The following is a 24,814-nucleotide window of genomic DNA, read 5'->3' as shown; positions in this document are numbered from 1 at the left end:
CTGAGCTGTGTATTGGATCATGAGTTTCATCACAAATATTGAAGCTCACATCGCCATCTGGTGGTTGAATGTAGAAACATGATGCATGACCATTACAAAGGGCAATACATCAGTGCATGTGAATGAATGTCCATAAAATATTGACTTAATTCAGACAACATGAGGCATTTGGTTAAATAAAAAAAAAAAAATCAGACAAGTTTTGGTTTATATGGCTTTAATTGAATAAGGCACATGGTGATTTTTATGATGACCTTCGTGTAAAAAGAGGGTCTGAACTTCAACTTTATAAAAGTAGCAAAACACCGTCATGGCTATTTTCAAATGCTTCGCAGCATTTAAAAAAATAGTTTGAATTTGTCATATTGTGGCTCGATTATCGTACAGTTAAAAAATGGTACTGCAGCTCACTGACAGGGAATGACAAAACCACGGTGACTTTAGCTCATCTTTCAACAGCACTACTCAAACTATAGCACGTTCACATCCAGCCATCAGCCATGAAGCTACGACGTACAACAGTTTAAGACAAAGAATGTGCGTGTTTCACTGTCAAAGTTGCATCTTGAAAACGTTAAAATTAACATTCTCAAGTGTCTCAAGGCACGAACAGTTTTAGAGCCCCTTAAGAAAGGAACACATTTGATATGTTCCTTGTAATGTCACAAATGTCCTGCCTCCATAAATGTTTTTTATTAAAACTTTTCTGAAGGTTAAGAATACTAAAATACCTGATAGGTGCTATTAAAATGAAAACAATATCACTGTCGACATGTATAGTGTGCGTAAAAAAAGCTGCATTCCTTAGTAGTTCCATGTGGACTTCAAGATGAGACAGATTTCCAACGCTGACAATCTTGACCAGACCGACTAATTGGAGATGAGATTGTCACATGGCAGCAGCGGGTTGACACCAATTTTCTTGGCACATTCGTTCTGCAGGAATAAAATGCCAAAAGTCAAGTGGAGTAAGTTCAATCTCAAAGGCTTTTTCCTTAAAGCAACAGTTGGACATTTTGGGAAATATGTTTATTGGCTTCCTGAGAGTTAGATGAAAAGATGGATATGACTCTCATGTCTGTACGGTAAGTATGAAGCTACCTCCAACAGCCAGGAGGCCAGCTGTTTCCTCCATAGCTTTTAAACATGTTTGACGGATATAAGGCATTTAGATTGTGACATACAGTTAGACATTATGTTTGGAGCCCGGTCTCCTCTCATCATCTCTTTACCCCATCTCAGTCTGACTTAACATTTTTGTTTTGGCACAGGAGAGGCATTAGGTGGTTCAAAGACATGTTCAAAGATGGCTGCTTTGTCTCTTTTGATCAACTATCCACTCAACTCAACTCAACTCAACTCAACTTTATTTATAAAGCGCTTTAAAACAACCACAGCTGAAACAAAGTGCTGTACATAGGAGGTCATAAAAACAACAAAACAGTGAGATAATAAAAAGCAGTTAAAAAAAAACAAAAAAAAACAATAAAAACAGCAACAAACAAATAAAAACAGAACGAGGTCTCATGTGGGGTTAAAAGCCAGTGAGTAAAAGTGGGTTTTAAGGTTGGTTTTAAAAACAGACAGTGAGGAGGCCTGTCTGATGTGCAGAGGTAGATTGTTCCACATTTTTGGAGCAGCAACGGAGAATGCACGGTCTCCTCTAAGCGTTCGCTTGGACCTCAGTACCTCAAGGAGCAGCTGATCAGCTGACCTGAGGCACCGGGCAGGGGCGTAGGGGTGAAGAAGCTCTGAGGCACCGGGCAGGGGCGTAGGGGTGAAGAAGCTCAGAGAAGTAGGGCGGGGCGAGGCCATTTAAAGATTTAAAAACAAATAAAAGGATCTTAAAATGAACTCTAAAGTGCACAGGCAGCCAGTGGAGGGAGGCCAGGATAGGTGTAATGTGCTCTCTCATTCGTGCTCCAGTTAGCAGACGAGCGGCAGCGTTCTGAACTAACTGGAGACGTGCAAGGGAGGACTGGCTAACTCCAAAATAAAGTGCATTGCAGTAATCCAGCCGAGACGTGATGAAGGCATGGATTACTGCTTCAAAGTGCTGATGTGCAAGAAAAGGCTTCACCTTCGCAAGCTGCCTGAGGTGAAAGAAACTCGACTTTACTACTGCACTAATTTGGCGGTCCAATTTAAAGTCACTGTCCATCTAAAACCCAAGTTAGTAACAGTAGACTTCGCATAAACTGCCAAAGGACCCAGATCAACAGGGGAGGAAACACAGGAGCCGCTGGGGCCAAACACCATCACCTCTGTGTTTTTTTCCATTAAAATTTAAAAAGTTTAGGGCCATCCAGGCTTTGATGTCTTCAAGACACGACAGCAGGGGTTTGAGGGAAAAGGCATCGCTTTTACTCAGAGGGACATATATCTGGCTGTCATCAGCATAGCAATGAAAAGCGACACCATGCTTTCTGAGGATAGACCCTAGGGGAAGCATATACAGGGAGAAAAGCAGGGGTCCTAAAACCGAACCCTGTGGGACCCCATATAAAAGCAGAGCGGAGTAGGATTCACAGGCACCAAGACCAACACACATAGTCCTGTCGGCTAAGTAGGACCTGAACCAGTCCAGGGCGCTACCACCAATGCCCACTAGCTGCTGCAGACGTTTTAACAAAATGTTGTGGTCTACAGTGTCAAAGGCAGCGGTCAAGTCGAGCAGGACAAGAACAACATAGTTGCCACTATCATTTGCGATTAAAATGTCATTAAAAACTTTTAAAAGGGCAGTTTCCATGCTATGCAAAGTTTTAAAACCAGACTGAAAAACCTCCATAATATTGTGATCATCAAGGAAAGTTTTTAGTTGTGCATAGACAATTTTCTCCAGGATTTTAGAAACAAAAGGCAACTTGGAGATGGGCCTGAAATTGGCTAAAACAGTGCTATCTAGGCCAGGCTTCTTCCGCAAAGGTTGTACTACTGCATGTTTGAAGCTTACTGGGACATCCACAAACTATCTAGCGTCTACCCTGATACAACTCCCACCTGTGACAAATGCAAAAACAATGATGCCACCCTGATCCATATGTACTGGCTGTGCCCTCACTTACAAACATTTTGGAAAGATATCTTCCATATCCTTTCTAAAATCCTTAAAAAAAATTAGAACTACACCCTGTCCTTGCCTTGTTCGGCACTGCTGATGGAGAGGATCCCAACCTGACATCTGCAGAGCACCATGTGGTGTCTTTTGCTCTGCTGTATGCCAAGCGCCATCTTGCTCAAATGGAAGGAGGCTGCTCTGCCCACACCTGGCCAGTGGCTTCAAGGTGTAATGTCCCGCCTAAAATTTGAGATGCTGCGCTTCTCTGCCAGTGGTTCACAGAATTTTTTTTAGAAGACCTGGGGGCCCATTTTGTCTCATTTTCATAAAACCCTCATAACATCAGCTCCCAATGTCTTTTAATTCAGCCCTTTACATATAATAAAATAAAACGCAGATGAAAGCATATGAAATTCTAGACCTTGTGCCTTAGAAATATTTTAAGGAAGGAAATAATTGGGGATAGGAGGATGATGGGTGGGAGGAAAAGGCTGTCTGCACACTGATGTACATTGTGTGGCGCTGTGTAATGTATCTGCCCAACTCTGGCGGGTTTTTCCTTTTTGAAAACCTATATAAAATATTTCTGAATAAAAAAAAAGAAATAGTGTTTGGCAATGATGGCATTAAATACTAGATAAATAGTGGATAAACACCCTAGTCTATATTGTAGCCTATATAGTGTATATTAATTTTTGGTTACGTATGGGATTGAATGTTTTATTATTTACCTTCTCTGATGTGAAGTTATATATCTATGCTCTTGTCGCCTTAACAGCGAACAACATTTACCTTTTTATTGGTCAAATGACCACAGCAAACACTTCAATGTCCTTTCTATTCATTCTGTTTCTATGCTGAGGATGCAGACATGAGAGTCGTATGAATCTTGTCTTCCATGTTTCAGACCCTTTTGGAGCTCTTACCATGTAGTTGACGACATTGATGTGGTAGGGGATCCCACCCATCTGCTCACACTTCTTCATGTTCATCCTCTCTGGATCTCCAGCAGCCAGAACAGGAGTGCCGGCGTCAGCCTGCGACAAACAGCAGTGACAACCAAATCTTTGTTTCAGCCTTTTGAAAGACACTGTTGAAGGAACCTGGTCTGAACACAACAAATTTTAACACCCAGATGCGTGACAGCTAAAAGACTGACAGCGACAAATTGGAGGGACGTAGAGCGGCTGAAAGAGGGACTGTGGCGTCAAACATTACTCGAGATGATCTCCATGAAGGCAGCTGCATCTCAGTCTTTTGGAAGTTTATAATGAGGAACAATTATGGAGGGTCATCCTGGATATTGTTCATTAAAAAATGGTGGTGCAGTGGTTAGCATTGTCACCTCACAGCAGGAGCGTTCCTGAATCAAACCCAGGGTAGGGGAGCCCTTCAGTTTGCATGTTCTCCCCATGTCAGTGTGGGTTTTCTCCAGGTACTCCAGCTTCCTCCCACAGTCCAAAGACATGCAGGTTAATTGGTGACTCTAAATTGTCCGTATATGTGAATGTGAGTGTGAATGGTTGTCTGTCTCTATGTGTCAGCCCTGTGATAGTCTGGTGACCTGTCCAGGGTGTACCCTGCCTCTCGCCCAGTGTCAGCTGGGATAGACTCACGCACGCCTGTGACCTCGAACAGGATAAGCAGTTATGGGAAATTAATGAATGAATTGTCCTTTTTCTCAACCCTGATAGATACCTGTGCTGGTACGTAGAAGTTCAAGTAAAAAAAAAAAAAAAGTTTTTTGTAACACTTAAAAGACTGAGCACATTTCAGTTGTTGGACATCTACATTTTTCCCTTATTATTTTCTATATCAACACTGCAGCAGTAGGATCTACTCACAGGCTCCATTCCTCTTTGGATGGACAGCAGGTCTGTCATCCTGTCGGTGAACCCCGGCGCAAAGTTCTCTGGGTTGATCGCGACGAAGCACTGACCCTGTGAACACAAAACAGGTGATGACAACACTGTGAAATGACACAGTACAAACAGTACAGAGAGCCGCCAAGTGACGTAACTCAGCCCTACGTCAGGCTCATTGATTGTGCTTATCTTTTAGATTACACCGGCTGTCAAAGACTGGTTCAGTACGTAAAGGTTGAACTCACCTGTCACAGCTCATCATCACTGTGTTACAAAGCAACCTCTCTTGTGCATTAACAAATGTAACGAGTCAAGAGCTGGATTTTACCAAATATCCCTGCTGCTTAGTTAACTGGGAAATAATTCCAAAAGACAGCTGTTTGTTTAGGGCAACTGCTCAGTGGTGGTTTTGACACTTTGACTAGAGGAATGTAACATATCTACTTTGTCAAACCAGCAGGTTTTATTTTAACTGGCCCCAATCAACTTTCAAGTGAACTTCAATAATGATGCCAGAGGTAATGCAACTGCAAACCAACAAAAGTTCTGTCCATTAAAACAGATAAATGCGGCTCTACGCAACATTTTAGGAATGCATGTGTGTAAGTTTGAAACCTATATACAAACCCACTGTGTAAAACGTACATTAAAACAGAATGCAATGATATACAAATCCCACAGTGGGGGAATTAAGTATTCAAAACGTCAGAATCTTTTTCATTAAACATATTTCCACACAGATATTGATACTGACTCAATAAATAAAACTGCACAGATTAAAGAAATTGTAACATTTCAATCCATAAATGTCATGTGCAATGAAGTGAAATGACACGATAAAAGAGTAATGGAGACGGTAACTGAAATTTATTTAATATTTAATACTTGACGAAGCCTTTGTTTTCAGTGCCAGCTTCAAGGTGTTTCCTGTATGCGGAAACTCATCTCTCAGTGTTCAGATGGGATTTCGGCCCACTCTATCACACGGATAGTCTCTAACTTCAAAACCAAAAGAAAGGGTGATGTCACACAGTGGTGAACATGCATCAAATTGAATGAGTGTATATGCACAAGTTTGAAAACTGAATATCTTGTCTTTGTCCTGTATTCAGTTGCAAATCAATATATTCTGTTTTTATTTACGCTTTACACAGCATCCCGACTTCTTCTAGGTTGTGCATTTCTAAGATCTATTTTCCATTTTAGAGACAAGAATGCAGCTATCAGTTAAAGGTAAACCATTCACAGACAGTAAGGGGACAAGAGTCACATCTTTTTTTAAAACGGGGTCAGTATGTCCTCTAAAACACAACACCAGCCAAAATGAATAAATAACGTACCAGGTTGGCAACACGGTCTGTTACTTTCCATGTGCGGATATGATTGCTGTACTGGGCACCGGCCAAGATACCACAGAACACCTCCACCATCATTCCCAGACCGTAGCCTTTGTACCCTCCTGAGGACAACAACACAAACATTACAACACACACACACACACACACACACAAACGTCAGATGTTGATGACATGAGAGGTTGAATGAAACAAAGGTAGTTTATTATTTAGACAGAGTGCTCCTGTATGGTGTCTAATCCCACCCCGGTCAGGACTGCTGTCACTTCCCATCTTCTATCATAGCATGAGAAAACTGTCGCTTCATGAAAAACCTCCCTCTTGAATCACATCTTTCACCCCTACATATTCCTACTGAGACCCACGAGAGAAGATGTAAAAATGTGCACACAAGAACCTCTCTCTCTACAACTTGTAAACTGAAATGGAAAAAATATTTTGACTCAAGAAGAGCTCAGTCAAAACAAGTGCTCTGACAAAAATTAAACCTCTCGTATGGGTCGGTCTTTACACAACTCATACATGAGGATAGAGACGGACAGGAGGATGATCTCAACATGAAATCTGAATGTGAGCAAATTGTAACTGCAGACAGAATATAACTTCAATATCATATTTCAATGACATGCTGTCCGAATGAAGAAAATAAAAACATGGGCAGGATTTTTCCCCCCGTGCAGACTTCTATCAGCTGGTTTCTGACCTGTCTCTTCACTGCCACCGATGGGCACCAGTCCTCCTCCGCTCAGAACCTTCTTAGGGTCAGTGACCAGCTTGCCTTGGGCGTCACAGCCCCAGCCCTCAGGGATGGGGTCTCCACGGCGCTCGTGGAGCTCCACCTGTGCACATAAAGCATCGACACATGGTGAGCAGACTTTATGGCCAATATTACAGTGGCGATAAACATGTTTAAAGCCTGGTACAAAAAAAAAAAAAAACGGTTATGGTCGCTATAGCAAATTTTCCCCTCTATGACATCTGTATGGGGGTGAATTTTTATATAACTCACCTGTTCACATTTTATTAAGGCTTAAAGTTACACACAATTAAGGGTGGGCCACTTTAAGGGACCCTCTCATTCAAATTTGGTCATTCTGGCTCCAAAGAAAAACCACAGCGAAAATGCCAAACTAAAGGCTCCAAAATGGGAATCCACAAAGCAATGAGTGACGTCCAGTATATTATACAGTCCATGGCTGTTTGAAGTCAAAGTGACCTTGACCTTGATCAGCAAAATCTAATCAGTTCATCCTTGGACTCAATGAATCTATTTTCATCTTAAATAGCAATCTAGATGCCGACTGGACAAACAAACGTGGTGTTAAAACAAACAACCCAGTCAAATTCCCTTGGTGCAGGTAATATCGCTCGACTTTGAGGAAGTCATGTCCTGTGTGTGAGGCATCCTTGACAGCTTATCAGTATAAACCTGATCTCACCTTTCCAAGTGCTACTGCTGATGTGGCCATGTCCAGAACAAAGCTGTCTCCGTTGTTAGCAGGAGCTGCCACGCTGATGGGGTTGGTGCCCAAAGTGCACTATTAACAGAAAGTTTGCAACATTAGAATGAGACCAAGAAGTCGTTAATGGCATGAAGTGCAGTTTATCTAATAGAATAAATAATAAATTTACCTCTTTACCACGTGTGGGTACCACAAGTGGGGACGTGTTGGTAAATGACATGCCCTGTGGTGGTCAGAATATGATTAGTCATTTCAATTAAAACCATTTAGGAGAACAGCACATGGAATTCCATTATTTAAAAGGAGCAGTGTGTAGGATTTAGAGGCCTTTAGCAGTGACGATTAAGTGACGAGTGAAGACTGCAACCAACTAAAACTTCTATGTGCCAAGCATAGCCTTGTGGTCAGGATTTCTTCACTGTTTTATACCGAATTACCCGCAGAGGTCTCTTCCTCTCCAGAACAAACAGTCCTGGTGATTTAAACAGGTAAGAACACTAATTAAAGCAGTTTTACGTTACAAATCCATGTTTCTCTGACACTGTTCAGCTCATCGCAGACAGGCCACTAGCCCAATGTGTGCTCACATTTTTCTCTGATGACTTAAGATCCAGTCGTTCAGGAGGTTTTTACCAGGAGCCAAATTATCCACAAAGGTCTCCTCCTCTCCAAAATAAACAGACCAGGGGCCTCATTTATAAAAGAGTGCTTAGGATTCATACTAAAATCCAAAAGCTGAAAATGGCGTGCGCCAAAAAATAATCTGATTTATAAAACCGTGGGCACGCACACTTGCATGCAATGTTCTCTTTATAAATCACAGACTTCCTGGAGTTGTGCGCACCCAGATCCGCCTCATATTCCGCCCTCTACACGCCCTTCAACCATAAATGGTCATGCAAATCACCTCATGAATGCAATCTGTATATAAATAAGCCGGCATGCGAGTGTTCTCTTGTTGTGAGTCACGGCGACAGGTGTGAGAAACGAACCAAAAAATGGAATTTCTCCGAGACTGAGCTCGAGACCCTTTAATGGGAGGTGGAGGACTGAAGAAAGATTTTATTTGGTGGCCACAGCAGCGGGATCACTAATAAAGCAAGCTGTGTCTGTGGGACTGCATGGACAGTGACAGAGAAAAAAAAAAGTGGTCTGATCTAAAGGTAGACCAAATATTTCTACTCCTTTACCAACATGTAGTTAATGTGTTGCTTTCAAATTTGAGGATGTTTGACACAGATGTGCGACATAAAGAATCACATTTATTAAAGGTGGAGGCAAAAAGGAGGATGTGCCATCTTGCGCAATTACGCACGAGGGTCACCGCAGTATTTATATGTTTATGGCAATTAGTCTGATCAGACACCCGGCCTGAATTACAGCATGAACCAGTGGTATCCCTGTCCCAAAATACAACGTGTAATTTGAAATACAATTCAAAGATGAAAGTTTAATAGGCGAACACGTTTCTTCATGCCGGTTTTGTCATGAACAGCACATGTCTAAGCAGGGCTGATGAAATGAGTGGTTGTGCTTAATGGCTGTATTTCGAGACATGATAAATGCACTGGAAATATTTAGCTAAATAAATAAATATATTCCTTGCAGCCGCGCCGTCCTCTCCCCCTCCTGCGCTCACAGAGTGGACAATGAGACGTTAGAGGCAGTGCGGATTAAATACGTATTTAGAAAGAATTTCAATTCAGGATTTGAGTTGGATTTTACAATGTTTTTATGAAACAATTATCACTCACTCCAAGCGCAAAATAAGGCTGCTGGATTTAATTTCAATGATAACGTGGATCTAAGGTGGATATAGCGTGACATTAAATTTGTGTGAGACATCAATAAAAATCTGACTCCACTTCTCCACCTCACCGTCTGCGTCGCCACTTCCCAGTGTCTTCCAAAATATGCGCACGCATGACTCAGAGTTTGCTTACAGGTGTGCACATTCTCCCGCCAAGTTTATTTTTACAAATCACGACCTTTGCGTGGTAAGGGGCGTACGCCACTTTCAAGCACCGTTTTGTGCGTAAGCAAGCTTCATAAATGAGGCCCCAGGTATTTAAACCAGTAAAAACACTAAATGAAGCAGATTCCTGTTTAAAATCTGCATTTTTCCAATGCTGTTTGGCTTGTTGCAGAAGGGCTGCTAATTACAGTGGCAAAAGCCAGTGTTTGGTTTGTCTGTGCTGGGCTACTGTAGAAACACAGTGGTATGACATGGTGATCTCCACAGACGAGGATACACTCCCTGTGTAGATAAAAACTTCTTCTTCTTCTAACGGTAATAAAAACACAATGATGCTTATTTAAGAAAAGAAAAAGAAAGCATACTTTTTATATTATATTCCATTTCTGACTATGTATCCCTCTAAATCCTACACACTGGACCTTTAATGGAGGAAAATCTGTTTAAATTAAATTCATTAAGGCAGAAAACCTTTAACTCACAATCATGTTTTGCTTCAGAGCTTGCATTGAGTAGTATCCGGCAATACCGTAATGGTTGGAGCCTAAGAAAGAAAAGGGTCATATAGTGAATATATATTCTCATCATTTTTATTCAGTATGATTGGTTCTTCTTTGATAAAACAAAACTTAATTAATCAGTGCTTTTTCCTCCTCGGTGCTTCATTCCTCAGGCTCTACAAAGCTTTTGGTTTCTCTTCTTCCTCCTTCCGCCTGTTATACAACACTGTACTCTCTCCACTCTACTTATATTTCGAAAGTGAAGATAATCCCTTTATAAAAGCTCAACTTTCAGTCTAATCAAATACAGACCTGCATCTGAAACCTGAGCATCCTGTAAAACACGAGTTCACAGAAACCAAGAAACACCTGGAGTCAATCAAAATGCATTGTGCAGTGTACGTTTCAATAAAGCTGTACCAGTGCAGCAGTTATGCACCTTTCAAGTTTCTAAACATTTTAAAACAATTACAGCGACTGCATCAGGATGCTCAGACTCACCGCGTGCGACCACCCAGCCGATGCCACATTCTTTTGCCTTCTTAATGGCCAGATTCATGCAGAAGTTTCCCACCACAGGACCCAGGAGGTTCTTCCCATCCACCAGTGCTGTGGCCGCACTCTCCTTCTCCACCACTGGCTCACCGTCCTTGGCACAGATTCCTGTGTTGATGTCCTTTACATACATGTCTGTCAAGAAATATGGAGACGGTGAGAACAAATGACAACCGTATTTAAATACAGACACAAAAAACATCCAAATCAAGGAGTTAAAGGTGAGCTGAGAGATTTGTTTTCATATATAGACCTAATATTCTAAGCTGATAAATTCCTGGTATACATCATAGTGCATACAGTTTAGCTGATGACATGAGATGGGGTCTTTAGGGGACAAAATACAACTGAAAACTGTTTTAAATTTTGCTTATTAGTGTTACAGTTTAGCCTCCTTTTTTAAATGTGCAGATAAAGTGACAAGCTTCACAGCCTCACTGACCCATCCTGTTGAGTCCATGGCTGTAATGGCCTCTGTGGTCTCCCTCCACCAGCACCTCGGCCAGGCTGCGGGCGTGATGCGGCTTGGTGCCCACGGCTATCATACACCTCTCGATGAAGCCCTGCACCTCCACCTTGCTGATCAGACATCTGCAGGGAGGAAAAGTTTATAATCGTATGATTACATCCTCAAATGGTATCAAAGGTTCTTTCTGATAAAGCAGCAACAAGCAATTATTTTCATTGACGATAACTTGAGCATAGCGTTAGTTCAGGTAGGCCACGGCCCACGGTGTCAAGCTCAGTTCACATCCCAGCTACACCAGCTGATCTCAGGCAGCCCAATCAGCTGACTGATGGAGGGGAGTCAACTAATGGATGATGATTCCTTTCCATGCAACCAATCGGCAAATCTCAGTCAGTGTGCCCAATTTAAACTCCTTTGACCTGCCTACTGTTGCTGCTTCCTCTGCAAGCCTCTTTGCAACCCGCCTCCACCCGCCGCCTGTTTTTTTTAATGCGGTATCTAACTTATCAATGTCATTTCCATTTCTCATTAATGCTGCTCTGCTCTGTTCCCAGGGGGTCTTTGCTGCTGCTCTCCCTGTAGGCGCATGGAGGGGCAGGTACGTTTGCTCTCTCTGCCTCAGGCTTTACTCGCATGCACCTGGAAGGGCGGAGAGAACACTCTCTCAGCCTTAAGCTTTCCATACAGGTGCGGGGAGGGCGGAGATGTGTGCTCCCTCCACCTTCAAAAGAGAAGGGCACAGAGATCCCAGAATAAAGCCATACTGCCAAATATCAAATTGCAAATGGATATAAAGTTTTCTTTGACTGAAGTGGTCCTGACTGAATTTTATTCATTTGTGTTTGGTCTATAAAGTGTCAGAAAATGCCGATTAGTGTTTCCCAAAGCCCAAGAACACGTCCTCAAGTGTCTTGTTTTGTCCACAAGCCAAAGATATTCAGTTTACTGTCATAGAGGAGTGAAAAGTAAAGAAACCTGAAAACACTCACACTGAAGAAACTTTTTTTTCCTTAAAAATTACTCAAACTGATTAATCGATAAGGAAATAGTATGTGATTAATTTAATAGTTCATAGCAACTCTGCCTTTAATATTGGATTCTGCATTTTGAAGTAACTGCGGAACATCAAAACATGATTATAATGCTCTTTTTAAGTGAGATTTTGAGGAATAAATCGGAAATGTTTTCAACTTCAACACGAGATGCTCTTGTTTTGTAAATAGATGTCATTTTGAAAAGACGATCGTGTGTAGTTGGTTCATGAGTATGACGATAGCTTGTCTGCTTACTTTTCACCCATGATGTCTGTTGTGACATCTGCTCAGTTCCTGACCTAATGAAGTTGCAAATCAAACACAACTTTGGCACACACAAAAAATCAATTAAGTCAACACAATCATTTTTTGGCTGTCTGTTCTGTCCTGTTCCTAACACAAACATTTGTATGAGACAGAACAGAACAGAGAGTCTGACTTTTAGCCTTAAAAGCAAAGGTAACCTATTGCAATGCTGCCTGAATGTGTCCTACACCAAAGTCCTGCAGGGGTGAATCATTTTGCCCCACTTTTCATAGGATTTAACAGAATGGACAGCCCCATGCTTATTCAAAGTTTGAAGTCCATCTTTGCAACAGTGATTGCACAACCTGTAACCATATAGATGATGTAGGTCATGACAGTAAAGCTCCACTGGTATAACATTAAATTGTTACTGTACCTGCAGAAGACAAAATTCTGACTGTGGAAACACAGTAAACAAAATTGCAACCTCTCTGTTGACTTTACAAAGCAGCTCTGAGCTGTGTGAGTGTAAAAACTGGCAGTACAATGTGCACAGGTGATGTTTTGGAAAAATGGTTGCACTAGACACAGTGGAATCGCTGTTTGTTTCTGTCACATGTGCATGAAAGTCTTCGGGGAAACAAGACAGGATGTTGCTCAGTGTTCCTTGGAGAGTTTATAGATGCTGGGTGACTTTGCGACTCCGTTTAATCTGCAAAGCTTCATAGATTCGGCTCCATATCTTCAAGGAAACCAATAATTGTACAGCGAGTTTAACAGTGTGAAAGACGTGTTCAAAGATATGGCAATAACTCAAGTTGTCAGTCAAACTAAGAATAGTTCTTATTATGTCCCTAACACACCTTTAATTCTAAGATCAAATGTTTTAGGGAGATAAAGAATTAAGTTCTAAGAGTTAGTCTTTTCCTTCATAATTCCTCATTTTTTCTGCGCATTTAGTGGGATATGAAATTAACGGTCACATGTTTGTCTAAATGAACAGCACATGCTCCCTCAGGCAGCACCAGATGTAAATAGTTACATCACCACTGTGGCACAGTAAAAATTGTTGGTTGGAAGACAAACTCTGCAAAGAACAAAACATGCATGAGAGTTTGCAGCTATTTAAACACTGTATGGTAACAAATTTTGAGCGCGTATCACAGTCAAGAAAAAAGATTGCCACGGGGTAAAGCTTAATGGCAAAGAACAAAGTGTAGATGTTCTTTTCTGTGAGTGGTTTGTATTAGGTCAGTTAACTTGCATTCAGAGACAACTCAGAAGTAAAATATGATTAAGTCAAACGTCTTCGAAACAAGTTAATTGGAAAATGTACTGCAAAAACACTTTCCCAGAAGTTGAATGATAAATGTTGCGACTCACTAAGATGAAAACTATTTGGACGCTGAATAAGAGCCAAATTAAAATCATGCTTTTACTGACATTGACAAAACACATCTATCATGTTGAGGCGCCTCGGAGTGTTTTCTGATCCGTAATGCTGAACACATTGTGTCCTACTTCCTGCCTTCCTTCTCTATTGTCTTTCGCATTCTCCACTCCTTCCCTTGTTCCCTTCATTGTGCTTCGTGGTATTCGGTGGTTTAAGAGCGGAAAAATTTGGAATGAGCCATAATTGGGTCCAGATATGAACTGTGGGCGAGCCGGCTCTGCCTGGTGATTGGATGATACACAGTTCCTCTCCAAAGTAACATTGTGTTCTGAGCAAACAGCTTTGCTCAAGAGCCAGTAATTGATGCAAGCCATTGAATCTTCTGCACCTCAGAGAGTCGTGTCAGGGTGTCTATTAATGATAAATCCCGCTTATACTATTCAACTTAAACTAAGGCAATTAAAACTTCAGCACTGGATCCACGATTTAACTTTCTGTTGTAGTATCTGGTTGTAGTTTTTACAAGAACATCCGTCCATGAGGCAAACAACTCGTGTTTACACATTCCGACCCAAATCTACAAGAATTCCCGGCACTCGTTGGAGACATCAACCTTTCCAACATTTCAGATCAGCCTCAAAGAATTTTTTTGGTAGGGACAGTTTGTGAAATTTCTTCCTCAGCTGTTATTCATTGGGTTATTGTTCATGAGTAAATCAAGTCGTGACACCTGCAAGAATTCAAAGAGGACACTGTGTACACTCACAGCACACCAACCCCAAACACCTCCCATCACTAACTGCAAACAAAAATCTGCCTGCTTCAGACAAAACCCGGCGAAACTAGAGCCCTAAAGCATGAAAATGTGCTTGTTCACGAGGATAGAGGGTGTGGTACGCTGTACGGATTGTAAAGCCCCTTGAGGCAAATTTGTGATCCATGACATTGGGCTACATAAATCAAATTTCCTTGCCACCTTTTGCCAAGAGTTGTACGACAAAATCAATACCCCTCTTATCTAGGGTTGGGCAATATGGAAAAAAATCAAATATCATGATATTTTTACCAAATACCTCCACATTAATATTAATAGCAGTAATGTTGTAGGGCTGACGCAGCCTTTAAAACCAGGAAAAGAAAACACTTACAATATCCAAAATCTAAGTCGATATCTTGCCTCACATCACAATATCAATATGCTATCTATATAATATTGACAGATTGCCCCGCCCTACTCAGGTCTGTGTGCTAAATATGAAGCTAAACCTAGCAGTAGCTTAGCATAAAGACTGAAAACAGTTAGACTTACTCTGTGCAAAAGTAATAAAATCCACCTTCTAGCACCTTTAAAAAACATTTTTTCATTTTTACACTTTGGTTTTTGTATGGATTAAACAGACACAATATAAAGTGTTAAATATTGGTCTTTACAGATGCTAGCAGGCTGATTTTGGTGCCCCTGGATGGAACCAGAGTAGTTGTTTTCCTGTGTTTCCAGTCTTTATGCTAAGCCAGGCATGTCGAAAGTCTGGCCCGGGAGCCAATTGTGATCCGTGGACAGATTTTGTACGGCCAGCAGCTTGATTTTCAAAATATACTACATGTGGTCTGTCGCATAACATTGATTAATCAAGCAAGATCGCGTTGCATTTTTCCACTTCACCTAACAATGGCAAGACTATCGTACTGGTTGCAGCCATGCACCAAGTGGGTGCTATGCAGGTAGAACTAATTTATTTTCAGAAGCAGACATTTCCTGCTAGATAGCAGACATGGCCACAGCAAATACGCAGTGAGGGCCGCCACTTTAAGGAGCAGTGGAAAGTTGAATACATTCTTAAGATAGATGAAACAGTTGCGTTTGTCTCGTTTGTCTGGGCTTTTATTTTTTCAATAACCCATTTGATGCAAGACGCAGCTGCCCCCCCCCCCCGTGCTAAGCTAAGCTAACTGGCTGCAGCTACAGATTTACCATACAGATGTGAGAGTGGTATCAATCTTCTCATCTAACTCTCATCAATAAAGCATATGAGTAAAGTGTAATTCCCCATAATGTCGAACTATTCCTTTAAAAGATTACATGTTGTTTTTGTTCATGTTTGTATGACACCAATGCCTTTGTAGAAACATGCACACTAATAAATAGCATGAACTACTCATGTAAAACACACTTTCCCCTGTGCAAACCTTCAGTGAATCTGGACTCTGTCATGGTCAAACCTCTCGCACCAACTCCAAACATAACTTTTGAACTTTACCCTAGTTGCCATTCTACTGCAGCCCCCCGTCCATATGTGGACACACAGAACCCATTACTGGGTCCCCTCTGGTATTCACAGAGGTAGGAACACTAACATCTGCAGGAAGGCTGGGCTTAGTTTCGGGGGTAGGGAGTTGAAAGACAAGGCAGCACTAATGAAATCCAGAATGGGACCCATTTAGGTGTGGAGGAGGTCCCAATGGAATCTTATGCAACAGCTTATGTAAGAAAGAGTTAAAAACCCTACAGGTGGTGGCAGGGAAATGAGGGAGGAGGTATGGATAAGGGAAAACTTTGACCAGGGTTGCATGATGGAAGTATGACACCTTCCAGACGGCCGGTACAAAAGAAAGTCAGCGACTGTCAGCATGTCTCAAGGTCACACTGAGGCGCCCATAGTGTTTGCTTCGGTGCAATATACAGTAAATGCTATTGAGTATGGCATTTTAATCAAAGCTTAAAAGTTGCCATTGCCCATGCCATTCCTTCTGTGTATATATAGGAGGTAAAGAAAGACAGCTGCATACAAGAATCTGGCTTTGACTGAATTCTTTCTGGACAATGTATGGGGTAACAGGGGAGGCCAGCACTTCCTTTACTGGATCATGTTACAAGTATAATGGGACGTTTCCAAGACGGGGGTCAACACACTCCTGTAGCACAAAAAAATAAAAAACACAATGATAACAGATCCAAGTCTTTATGGAATCATAGCCGGCTTCCAAATCTGCATCCCTGAGAAACAGAAGTTACATCATGTCACGTGAAGGAGGAACCGACTCTGAAACTCCCCTTGAATGCGAGCAGGAGGGTGCGTGACTGTGTGCTCACTGGTTGGGTGTTGACTGGACAATATGGGATCAGTTACGTCTTCAAGGGAACACAGGCATGCATTGTCTACAGGCGTTGTGATGTAAACTGAAGTCTGCAGGTTGCTGCTGCTGTTTGATGTGTTTTAATTGCTTACAACTTTGGTTTCCTTAGAAAGCAGCGCTGATACTGAGCAGATCATCCTGCTGAAATAAAGTTAACTTAAGTATGGTGTGATGGGATGAAACATGACTTGGTCAGAGGTGCAAGGAGTTTATTGCTTTAAGAAAACATTTGCATCACTCGGCTCTGGTGACGCCTTTAATTCTAAAGTGCAAATACATTTGAGAAAAGCACACACACAAGTACAAAAGTGGCATGCATTGGTCTCAGTGCTCTTTTAGTGTTAAATTTAGCACATTTAAATAGCCAAAAGAAAGCGGCCTTTATATGCAGGCTAAGAGCCAAAAATATTACACAATCAGTGTCTTTCAGTTTTGCAAAGGGCAGAGGCATGCTTTGCTGTTGTTGCAGACAGGCAGTTAGTTAATAAACAGACAGAGCTCCAGAGTAGGGGTCCAAAAACGGCCATTAAAAACCAGTAAAAACATCTCAAGGTGTTAGCCTTGACACCCCTCTGTTGCACAATTGCTCACAACTAAAAGTTAGAGAAAAAAAACTGCTACAGTGACTTTTGTGGGACACATGACTATGTCTTACAGTGGTGGAAGAAGTATTTAAATCATTTACTTCAGTAGAGGTAGTTCACTGGGAAAACACTCCATTACAAGAGTACATTCAAAGTGAAGTAAAAGGACAGAGGTGCTGTCAGCTGCATGTTCTTAAAGTAAAAGTGCACATGATTCAGAAATATGGCCCATGTGAGTATACTGCTGAAGTGTACAAATCACTCAAGATTGTAATTTCCTTATTTTTTTTTACTTTCACTTCTGCAAGTTTGACTCTTAACTTTCAGAGCGTCAAGGAAAGCCTTTCTATCAGTCCGCGCAGCTCATTCATGCGCTAATTGACTCTATTTCTCCTTTAATTGGACACCACACCGAGTCCTTACCTGCTCATGTTGACTGTCCTGCTCTGTGCTCCCTCAGGTCTGTGCTTTGCTTCGCTCTGCGGCTCTTGGCTCTGGTGCTGGTGGTGATCTGCTGGGAATCGATGATCCACACAGACTGACTGAGGCAACTTGCTCTTCCAGCCCTGCACTGTTTGGATTGGAAACGCCCAGCTTTGTCAGATCTACCAGGTATCCTGTCTGTGAGTGTGTGTGTGGGCGTGTCGGAGGAGAGGCTTGGTGGGGGGAGTTTCCCTGCGCGCCAGGTCGTGGGGCTCCACGAGTTATGTAAATTTTGCATTTTGCTGCTTCAGTGTTTGACGTGATAGGAGAACTCATGTTGTACTGACGGCTATTGACCCCTGACAAAAATACCACCGTCATATTCAGGCAAGGACACGTCTACTGCACATCATCAATAAGTTACTGCTTGTTTAATTATCCCTGCAAAACCTACAGGAATCCCCCTTTTTTTTTTATTTATCTTTGGAAAGTAGTGCATTTGACCTGTCTAAAATACTCTGAGCTCTACTTTATGCCAAATATTAAAAAAATAATGTAGATTAACCAAAATAATAATGGCTTTCTGTGACTGCCAAAACAGCCAACTCCCTCTCACACATTACAAACACAATACCTGCATCATGGGACTCCTCCCAATGGAATACACACCTCAGCGTCTCTCCATACTCCTAAGGGACTTTTTTCTAAACAAGTACATGAAACCGCCTAACAAGAGATGAGGGAAAAAAACACAATACAACTTTGTCTCAGTGGATGAAGCTCTGTTTGTTGAGATGACTCCTTTAAGTGTTACAGTACTGAGGCTTGTCACGAATGGGAGGATATGGCTTCAGGCTAAGGTGGGGTCAGTTATGCAAGAGGCAGAGACAGGAGATGAGTGAGGGAAAAAACACACGTTGATCCCTCTAGTGGTTCAAATCTGTTTTTGACTAAATGCTCTGTAGTAGTGTGAGTACTGGTGGGAGTTGCCTTGTAAAAATGGCAGCAGAGGGTGCAGAGGAATCATAAAACAGAGGGTTGAATCAAGCCAGAAGCTGAATGCAAACACAGCAACATAGTCACAAAAAACATTTAGGTTGATTACGCCTTGCTTCCTTTACCTCACCTCCTTTCCTCCCCTTTCTTAAGCACTGATTGGTTCCTTTCACTCTTTGTTAACCCCTAATTAATCCAACTGAGTTCACCTGCAATTTAAACCCTGAACACCATTTCACTCATCCCTTAGTCATCGTCACACGGGGCGGCAGTGGTGGTGAACAGTGAAACATATGTACTTTTGATTTTGGGGTAAACTGTCCCTTTAAGTACAGTCTTGAATAAATGTACTTTGACATGTTCCACCTCTGCAGACTGCACAATTGTCTGTCCTCGAATCAATTTCCTGTTCATGCACAGGCCTGTATAGGCTACAGTAACACTATGGGATGGTTATGTAACCTAACATATGCTCAACAAAGACGCCACTCTGGCACTAGATTGTTCTTTTAATAACTGATAAGAACATTTTTGCTATTTTCACTGTTTTTGAGAGGCTGCCATCGTGACACATAACTGATATTTAAATCTATGTTTTCATGTGTATGTAAACATGGCCCTTACAAGCATGACATTCTTTAAATTATTATGCTGATACAAAATGATTTCTGCAAGCACATCAGTCGACACGTATTTTCAGACTATAAATATGCTCACACAGTGTGTTTGATCCACTTCCTCTTTCTGCCAGCTTTACAGCAGAAGGTCAAATTTGGCCCACCTTTCTTTAAAATCTTGTAAGCCACAAGGGGTCAGGCACTCACAGGACCTGAAAGTTTGGTACTCCAACTACAAAACAGTTAGATGCACGCAGCGTATAACCTATGTCTGCTATGCATTCTGCCCACGTGACAGGAACGCGATAAGACAAGCATGATGAATCTGAGACTCTTGGAGTCATGCGCAGGCTCACATTTGGACAAAAGGCTGCTGTGATTTGGTAGTGAATGAACTGACTTTATGTTTGGCCTCCATGTGTTTGTCACCCTGCAATTTCTGAGAGAGAGAAGGGAGATAATGAGACACTTATGCCTCATTTTCTTTGCAGTTTACACAATAGTTGGGCTGGTTATGGGACAGTTTGTACTTTAACCAGCTTCACCCAAAAAAAACAAAGCTCTGAAGATACTCTGAGGGGATAGCAGCAGCTGTGGAGCATACTGTGTGCTAAGAGCTAGGCCTGTTTTTGACAATGTGTTAACTTGGACTTAACTTACCTTTGGAACAGTGACAGGCCGTGGAAACCAGTTTAACAACTATACCACTGACCTATTTACAGAATAAATCAAATTCCACAAGTGCTTCTGCTTCCCTATTCTACAGAGCCTTGTGTATGTAATTATATAATGATATATTGTAATCTCTACACTGATGATGTTAAAATCTAAATTCAGTGCCTGATTGTAAATGCATCACCACCAACGGTTTGAATCATTGTGTGTTAGTCACCTCCTGTGTGTTTCGACTGATTAAATCTTGCACAACATGCATCTGATGAAATGACAGATGCTCTAGAAAATGAGCTCTTTTGTATAACAGCCGAGTGATTTAACCTGTTTCCAATTTAACATGCAGAGCTGGGAAAATACCAGTTGCCCAGAGGCAACTTGTGCTGGGAAATGATAGTCCCTAAGACCCGTTACGGGACTAGTTCAGACATGAAAATGCGTCTTAAAGTTAATATTATCTGCTGAGAGGGGTTCTGTATAACCTGGCTATTGAGCCAGAAGACTATTAGTCTCCACCTATGAGGCACTGAACCAACCAGCACCTATAAATGATATAAATATACCCACTAGATTTCATGAATAATCTAATGTTGTAATTATCAGCATGTGGAGACAGCGCCTGTTCAAACAAAGGCTTAGAACAAAGCGTGCTACAATTATGAGGAAGGATTAAACTCTGTGTTCCTTTGTGTGTGTATCCCTCTGTGTGCACTAGCATGTATAAGTGTGTGTGTGCACAGTACATTTAAGTGTGTGTGAGTGCATGCTTGCCTATGCATGTCACATACCATATTACGTCCACATTACGACAGTTACTTCATAGGAAATGTCAAAATCTAACATCCCAGTGATGGCAGTGTCTGCAGCCAGAATCAGGCCTGGTTATTTGGCCTGATTCTGGGGTATTGTTCATCCCGAGTCTCAGCTGACTCAGGCAACTAGACTTGTCCCGACTTATTTCCTCCAGCGAGCCAAGTGTGGGCTGATGCCAGGTAATCTTTGGTAACAGCCACGTGAAGACAGTTTCGGCAGCCAGAACTGGGTGAGTTTATTTGGCCTGATTCTGGGGCGTCATTCATCTTGAGTCTAAGTCGAGTTGGCAAACGACATATGCGGCCCAACTTATTTTTTGCATTGTGCCGAGTTTGGGTCAGTGCTGGGCCAGATCATTTTTGGTAACAGCCTTGTGATGACAGTGTTGGCAGACAGAATTGGGTGAGTTTATTTGTCATGATTCTGGGGCGTCATTCATCCCAAGTCTAAGCCAAGTCGGGCAACTGGATGCAGCCCGACTCATTTCCTCCGGTGTGCTGCATTTGGGCCAGTGCTGGGCCAGGTTATTTTGGCTACTTGGGATGTAGATGGCCATGAAATTTACTAGCCACTTTACAGTTGTGTTCTCAGTGCTTAGACACTAAAAGTGATTCATGGAGCACTATCTCGAAAACTCATCTACACTTGTAGCCAAAGCAATAATTGAGTGTGTTAAACTGAGTGGCTGCTTTATTGCTTACTCTCAGTTTTCCCACAGTAATGTACCACTTATTGCAAAACTGTAAAGACAACTCACTGCTTTACACTCCGGTTGCAATTTTAATAACACACTTTTAGCAACACTGTAAACACTGGTGTCTGCATTGCTACACTATTTTGCTATTTGCCTTTACACACTGACACATGCTGCTGAACTCAAGACAACATCATGTGGATGAGGTCTTCTGACCAGACCCACAAACAGAGAAAGATTTAGCCAGATTTTATGGAGCTATTTCCTTTTTTCCCCCAAACACAATTGTTTTACTTTTCTTATGCTGCACTTTTGTTGTTTGAAGAGCGTCAAAACAATTTGAGGAAAAGAAAAAGTTCCCTAACTGGTATTAATAGTGTGTTATGTTCGGAATACACATTCACACTTACACATTTGGATACCTGTGTGTATGTGTGTGTGTTAACTACGTGTACGACAGCTTTATTGCAGACTGCTACACCCTGCACACAGAAAAAGCAAAAGCTACAAGTGTTTTTCATTTATACTATAAGTGAATAGCTGGTGCTTTGAGTGCTTATTGAAATGACAGTTTGCATGTACTGCATTTATACCAAACACATTTTAAAGTAGTTTGAAGAGTTTTGCGAGAATTGTTTGCTATTGCAAGAGATGTATATTGTTTTGCTGGTTTGGTGTACGATTGTTCCGAAGTAATCAGCAAAAAACCTGTAATAAACCCCCAGAAATGAACTCTCTCCACATTTGATACTCCATGAGCTTTCCTCTTGCACCATCTTGTGTGCAGTGTCAGCCTTGCACATAAGATACAGTTTCTTACAGCGGTCTGTTCTGTCAAACACTGTACGGTGCAATAAGATGCACAGCCTTCATGGGGTTCTACACTTCTTCTTGAGCTGTAGACGAGGTAGGTAACAGCTACAAATACAAGAACAAGCACCCATCGAAAAATCTGAGTAATTTGTACAGGACCACCTACCTCCATAGTTGAGGCAAGAAGCTGTTTATCATAGTGTTGGTTGCTGTTTTTAAAACATTTTTAAAATTTGGTCTGAAATTAAGTATACTATACAAATACAGGGTGTCTGTAGAGTTTTAACAAGTCTTCAAATGTTTTAAATTCAATTCAAATTAATACATATTACGCAATAAAGTCATTAAATGGTCTTAAATTTAAATTTGAATGAGGCCTTTAATTTCATTTATTTATCTTTTAATTTATTTTTGTCAAAATAAGTCAAGCTCTTCTGCATGACAGTCCACATTTCTGATGTTACAAATCTTTAAACCCACCACTGAACATAGCATTGTCTTTTTAATTTATGCTTGCACTTACCTGTCGGCCAAATGAAGATTTAACCTAACATATTCCTACATAAAGCTGCTATGCCTGAATAAGAAAAAAAAGATGTTTTGTCTTAAATGTGGTTTAAAATGGTGAGGAAAAGGTCTTGAAAAGCATTAAATAGAAGTATTTTATACCTGTAGAGACCCTGTTGTAACAAAGTGTGATATGTGTGTTTCAGAAAGATGGAGAACATTATACTAAGACGGGTTATTTTAGGGTTTGAGGTGAAATTAATTAGGGTTTAGACACAAGTGTGGGTTAAGGTTAGAATTAAAGACCTTAGGGAGGAATTTATATTTCATTAAATAATACATTAATACCCAAATTGCTGAAAATTGGGATTGCTTATGTCTCAATATAGCCTACACCATAGACATTGTGCTTGGTTTGACCAAAAGTGAACTCACTGCCTTAGGAGAGGATACAAGTTAAGCATGACTGCTACAGTAAAGGTTAGAGTGTAGAAAGAGTCCTGCCATGTCAAGTGTGTCCTTTCTGCATGTCTTCCCTTCTCCTCCAGACCTCAGCTGCACAGCGAGCAGCAGAGAAGTTAGCGCCCCCTCCCTCTGCAGTGCCAGCTCCTAGCCTGTAATTCTCCATGGCTCAGACATCTGTAAGCATTTCTGTCCGACCACAGGAGCAAAATAGAAAGTTGGAAGCTACAGGCTGTGATTTGGGTGCGTATAAATAAAGTTGCGAGCAAAGGAGAGGCTGCTAATATGATGGGAGTCCAGAGGGTGGGAGGTCTGGAGGAGCAGGACACCCAAGTCATCAAAGGCGAGGGACGAGTGGAGCCTCTGAGGGTTTTTCTGTAGGACATTCAGATTTAGTGTGTGTGTCGCTTAAGGGCATCTCAGTGGGTGTATGGTATGTCACATACCATATGCAGGTACAAACTTGATTTGCGTGCCTGTCCACCACCTGTCTTTATCAATGCATACTGTATGAAATGCAGCTAATGACGGCTGTGTCAGGCAAAACTATTTTTGCTTAATAAAAGTCCCAGAAATACAATAATGTCGGCACACCACTTGAGAGCACCATCGCCATTTTGAATTTCTGAATCTCACTTGTTTCACTCCATGATTTAATAAAAAAATACAAGCAATTCTGCATGACACAAAATGAAAATTTCTTGTGTCATCTGGTGCATTAGTTTAAACATGTTTTTATAGGATTTAGCATGCTGTATCTGGTGACTTTGGAAGCTTGAATTTTGGGGTTTTAAGTATATTCTGATGTATGGTTCTCTGGTTTTGCAGCATAACATACATCTGTAATAATGACCCTAAAGGTGGGACCAAGATGTAATATAGGCTCATAGGCTCAGGCCCATAACCAGGCAGCAAAGGTCTAATGCAAAATGGCATGTCTTTCCCAAAACGTGCACCATTTCATCTGCAATAATCCCTCAGACTGAGAGCAGATTGAGTGGAAATGAGCCATCTCGTTCTGCAGCTGCCTTCACATTGCTGCTGACTCCTCTGTAGTGGTCTGCCTGGGCGGCCCTGCCTTACAACCGAGGGCACACTTATACAGTTTCCTAAAACGGGATGTTCTGTATATAGCTGGTACAGCAGCAGGCTCACAGCTGGGATGAAAACAACCCATTCCCT

General features: G+C 41.5%; 1 protein-coding gene across 1 annotated transcript; it reads right to left on the bottom strand.

Annotated features, from left to right (window-relative positions):
* Positions 1-200: 200 nt before the first annotated feature.
* LOC126407569 (uncharacterized oxidoreductase YjmC-like) lies at positions 201-18,231 on the bottom strand. Its single transcript, XM_050072565.1, has 11 exons — positions 18,059-18,231; positions 11,217-11,365; positions 10,721-10,909; positions 10,202-10,263; positions 7,914-7,967; positions 7,721-7,819; positions 6,985-7,120; positions 6,267-6,385; positions 4,906-5,001; positions 3,988-4,098; positions 201-936 (listed from the first exon to the last, which is right to left on the bottom strand). The coding sequence occupies exons 1-11, from the start codon at positions 18,064-18,066 to the stop codon at positions 871-873; spliced, it is 1,089 nt and encodes a 362-aa protein (XP_049928522.1). The 5' UTR covers positions 18,067-18,231; the 3' UTR covers positions 201-870.
* Positions 18,232-24,814: the final 6,583 nt, after the last annotated feature.

The sequence above is a fragment of the Epinephelus moara genome, chromosome 20, assembly GCF_006386435.1.
Source record: "Epinephelus moara isolate mb chromosome 20, YSFRI_EMoa_1.0, whole genome shotgun sequence".
In the NCBI taxonomy this organism is placed as follows: domain Eukaryota; kingdom Metazoa; phylum Chordata; class Actinopteri; order Perciformes; family Serranidae; genus Epinephelus; species Epinephelus moara.
The sequence above is the reverse complement of the archived record's forward strand: the minus strand, read 5'-3'. Positions and strand labels throughout refer to the sequence as shown.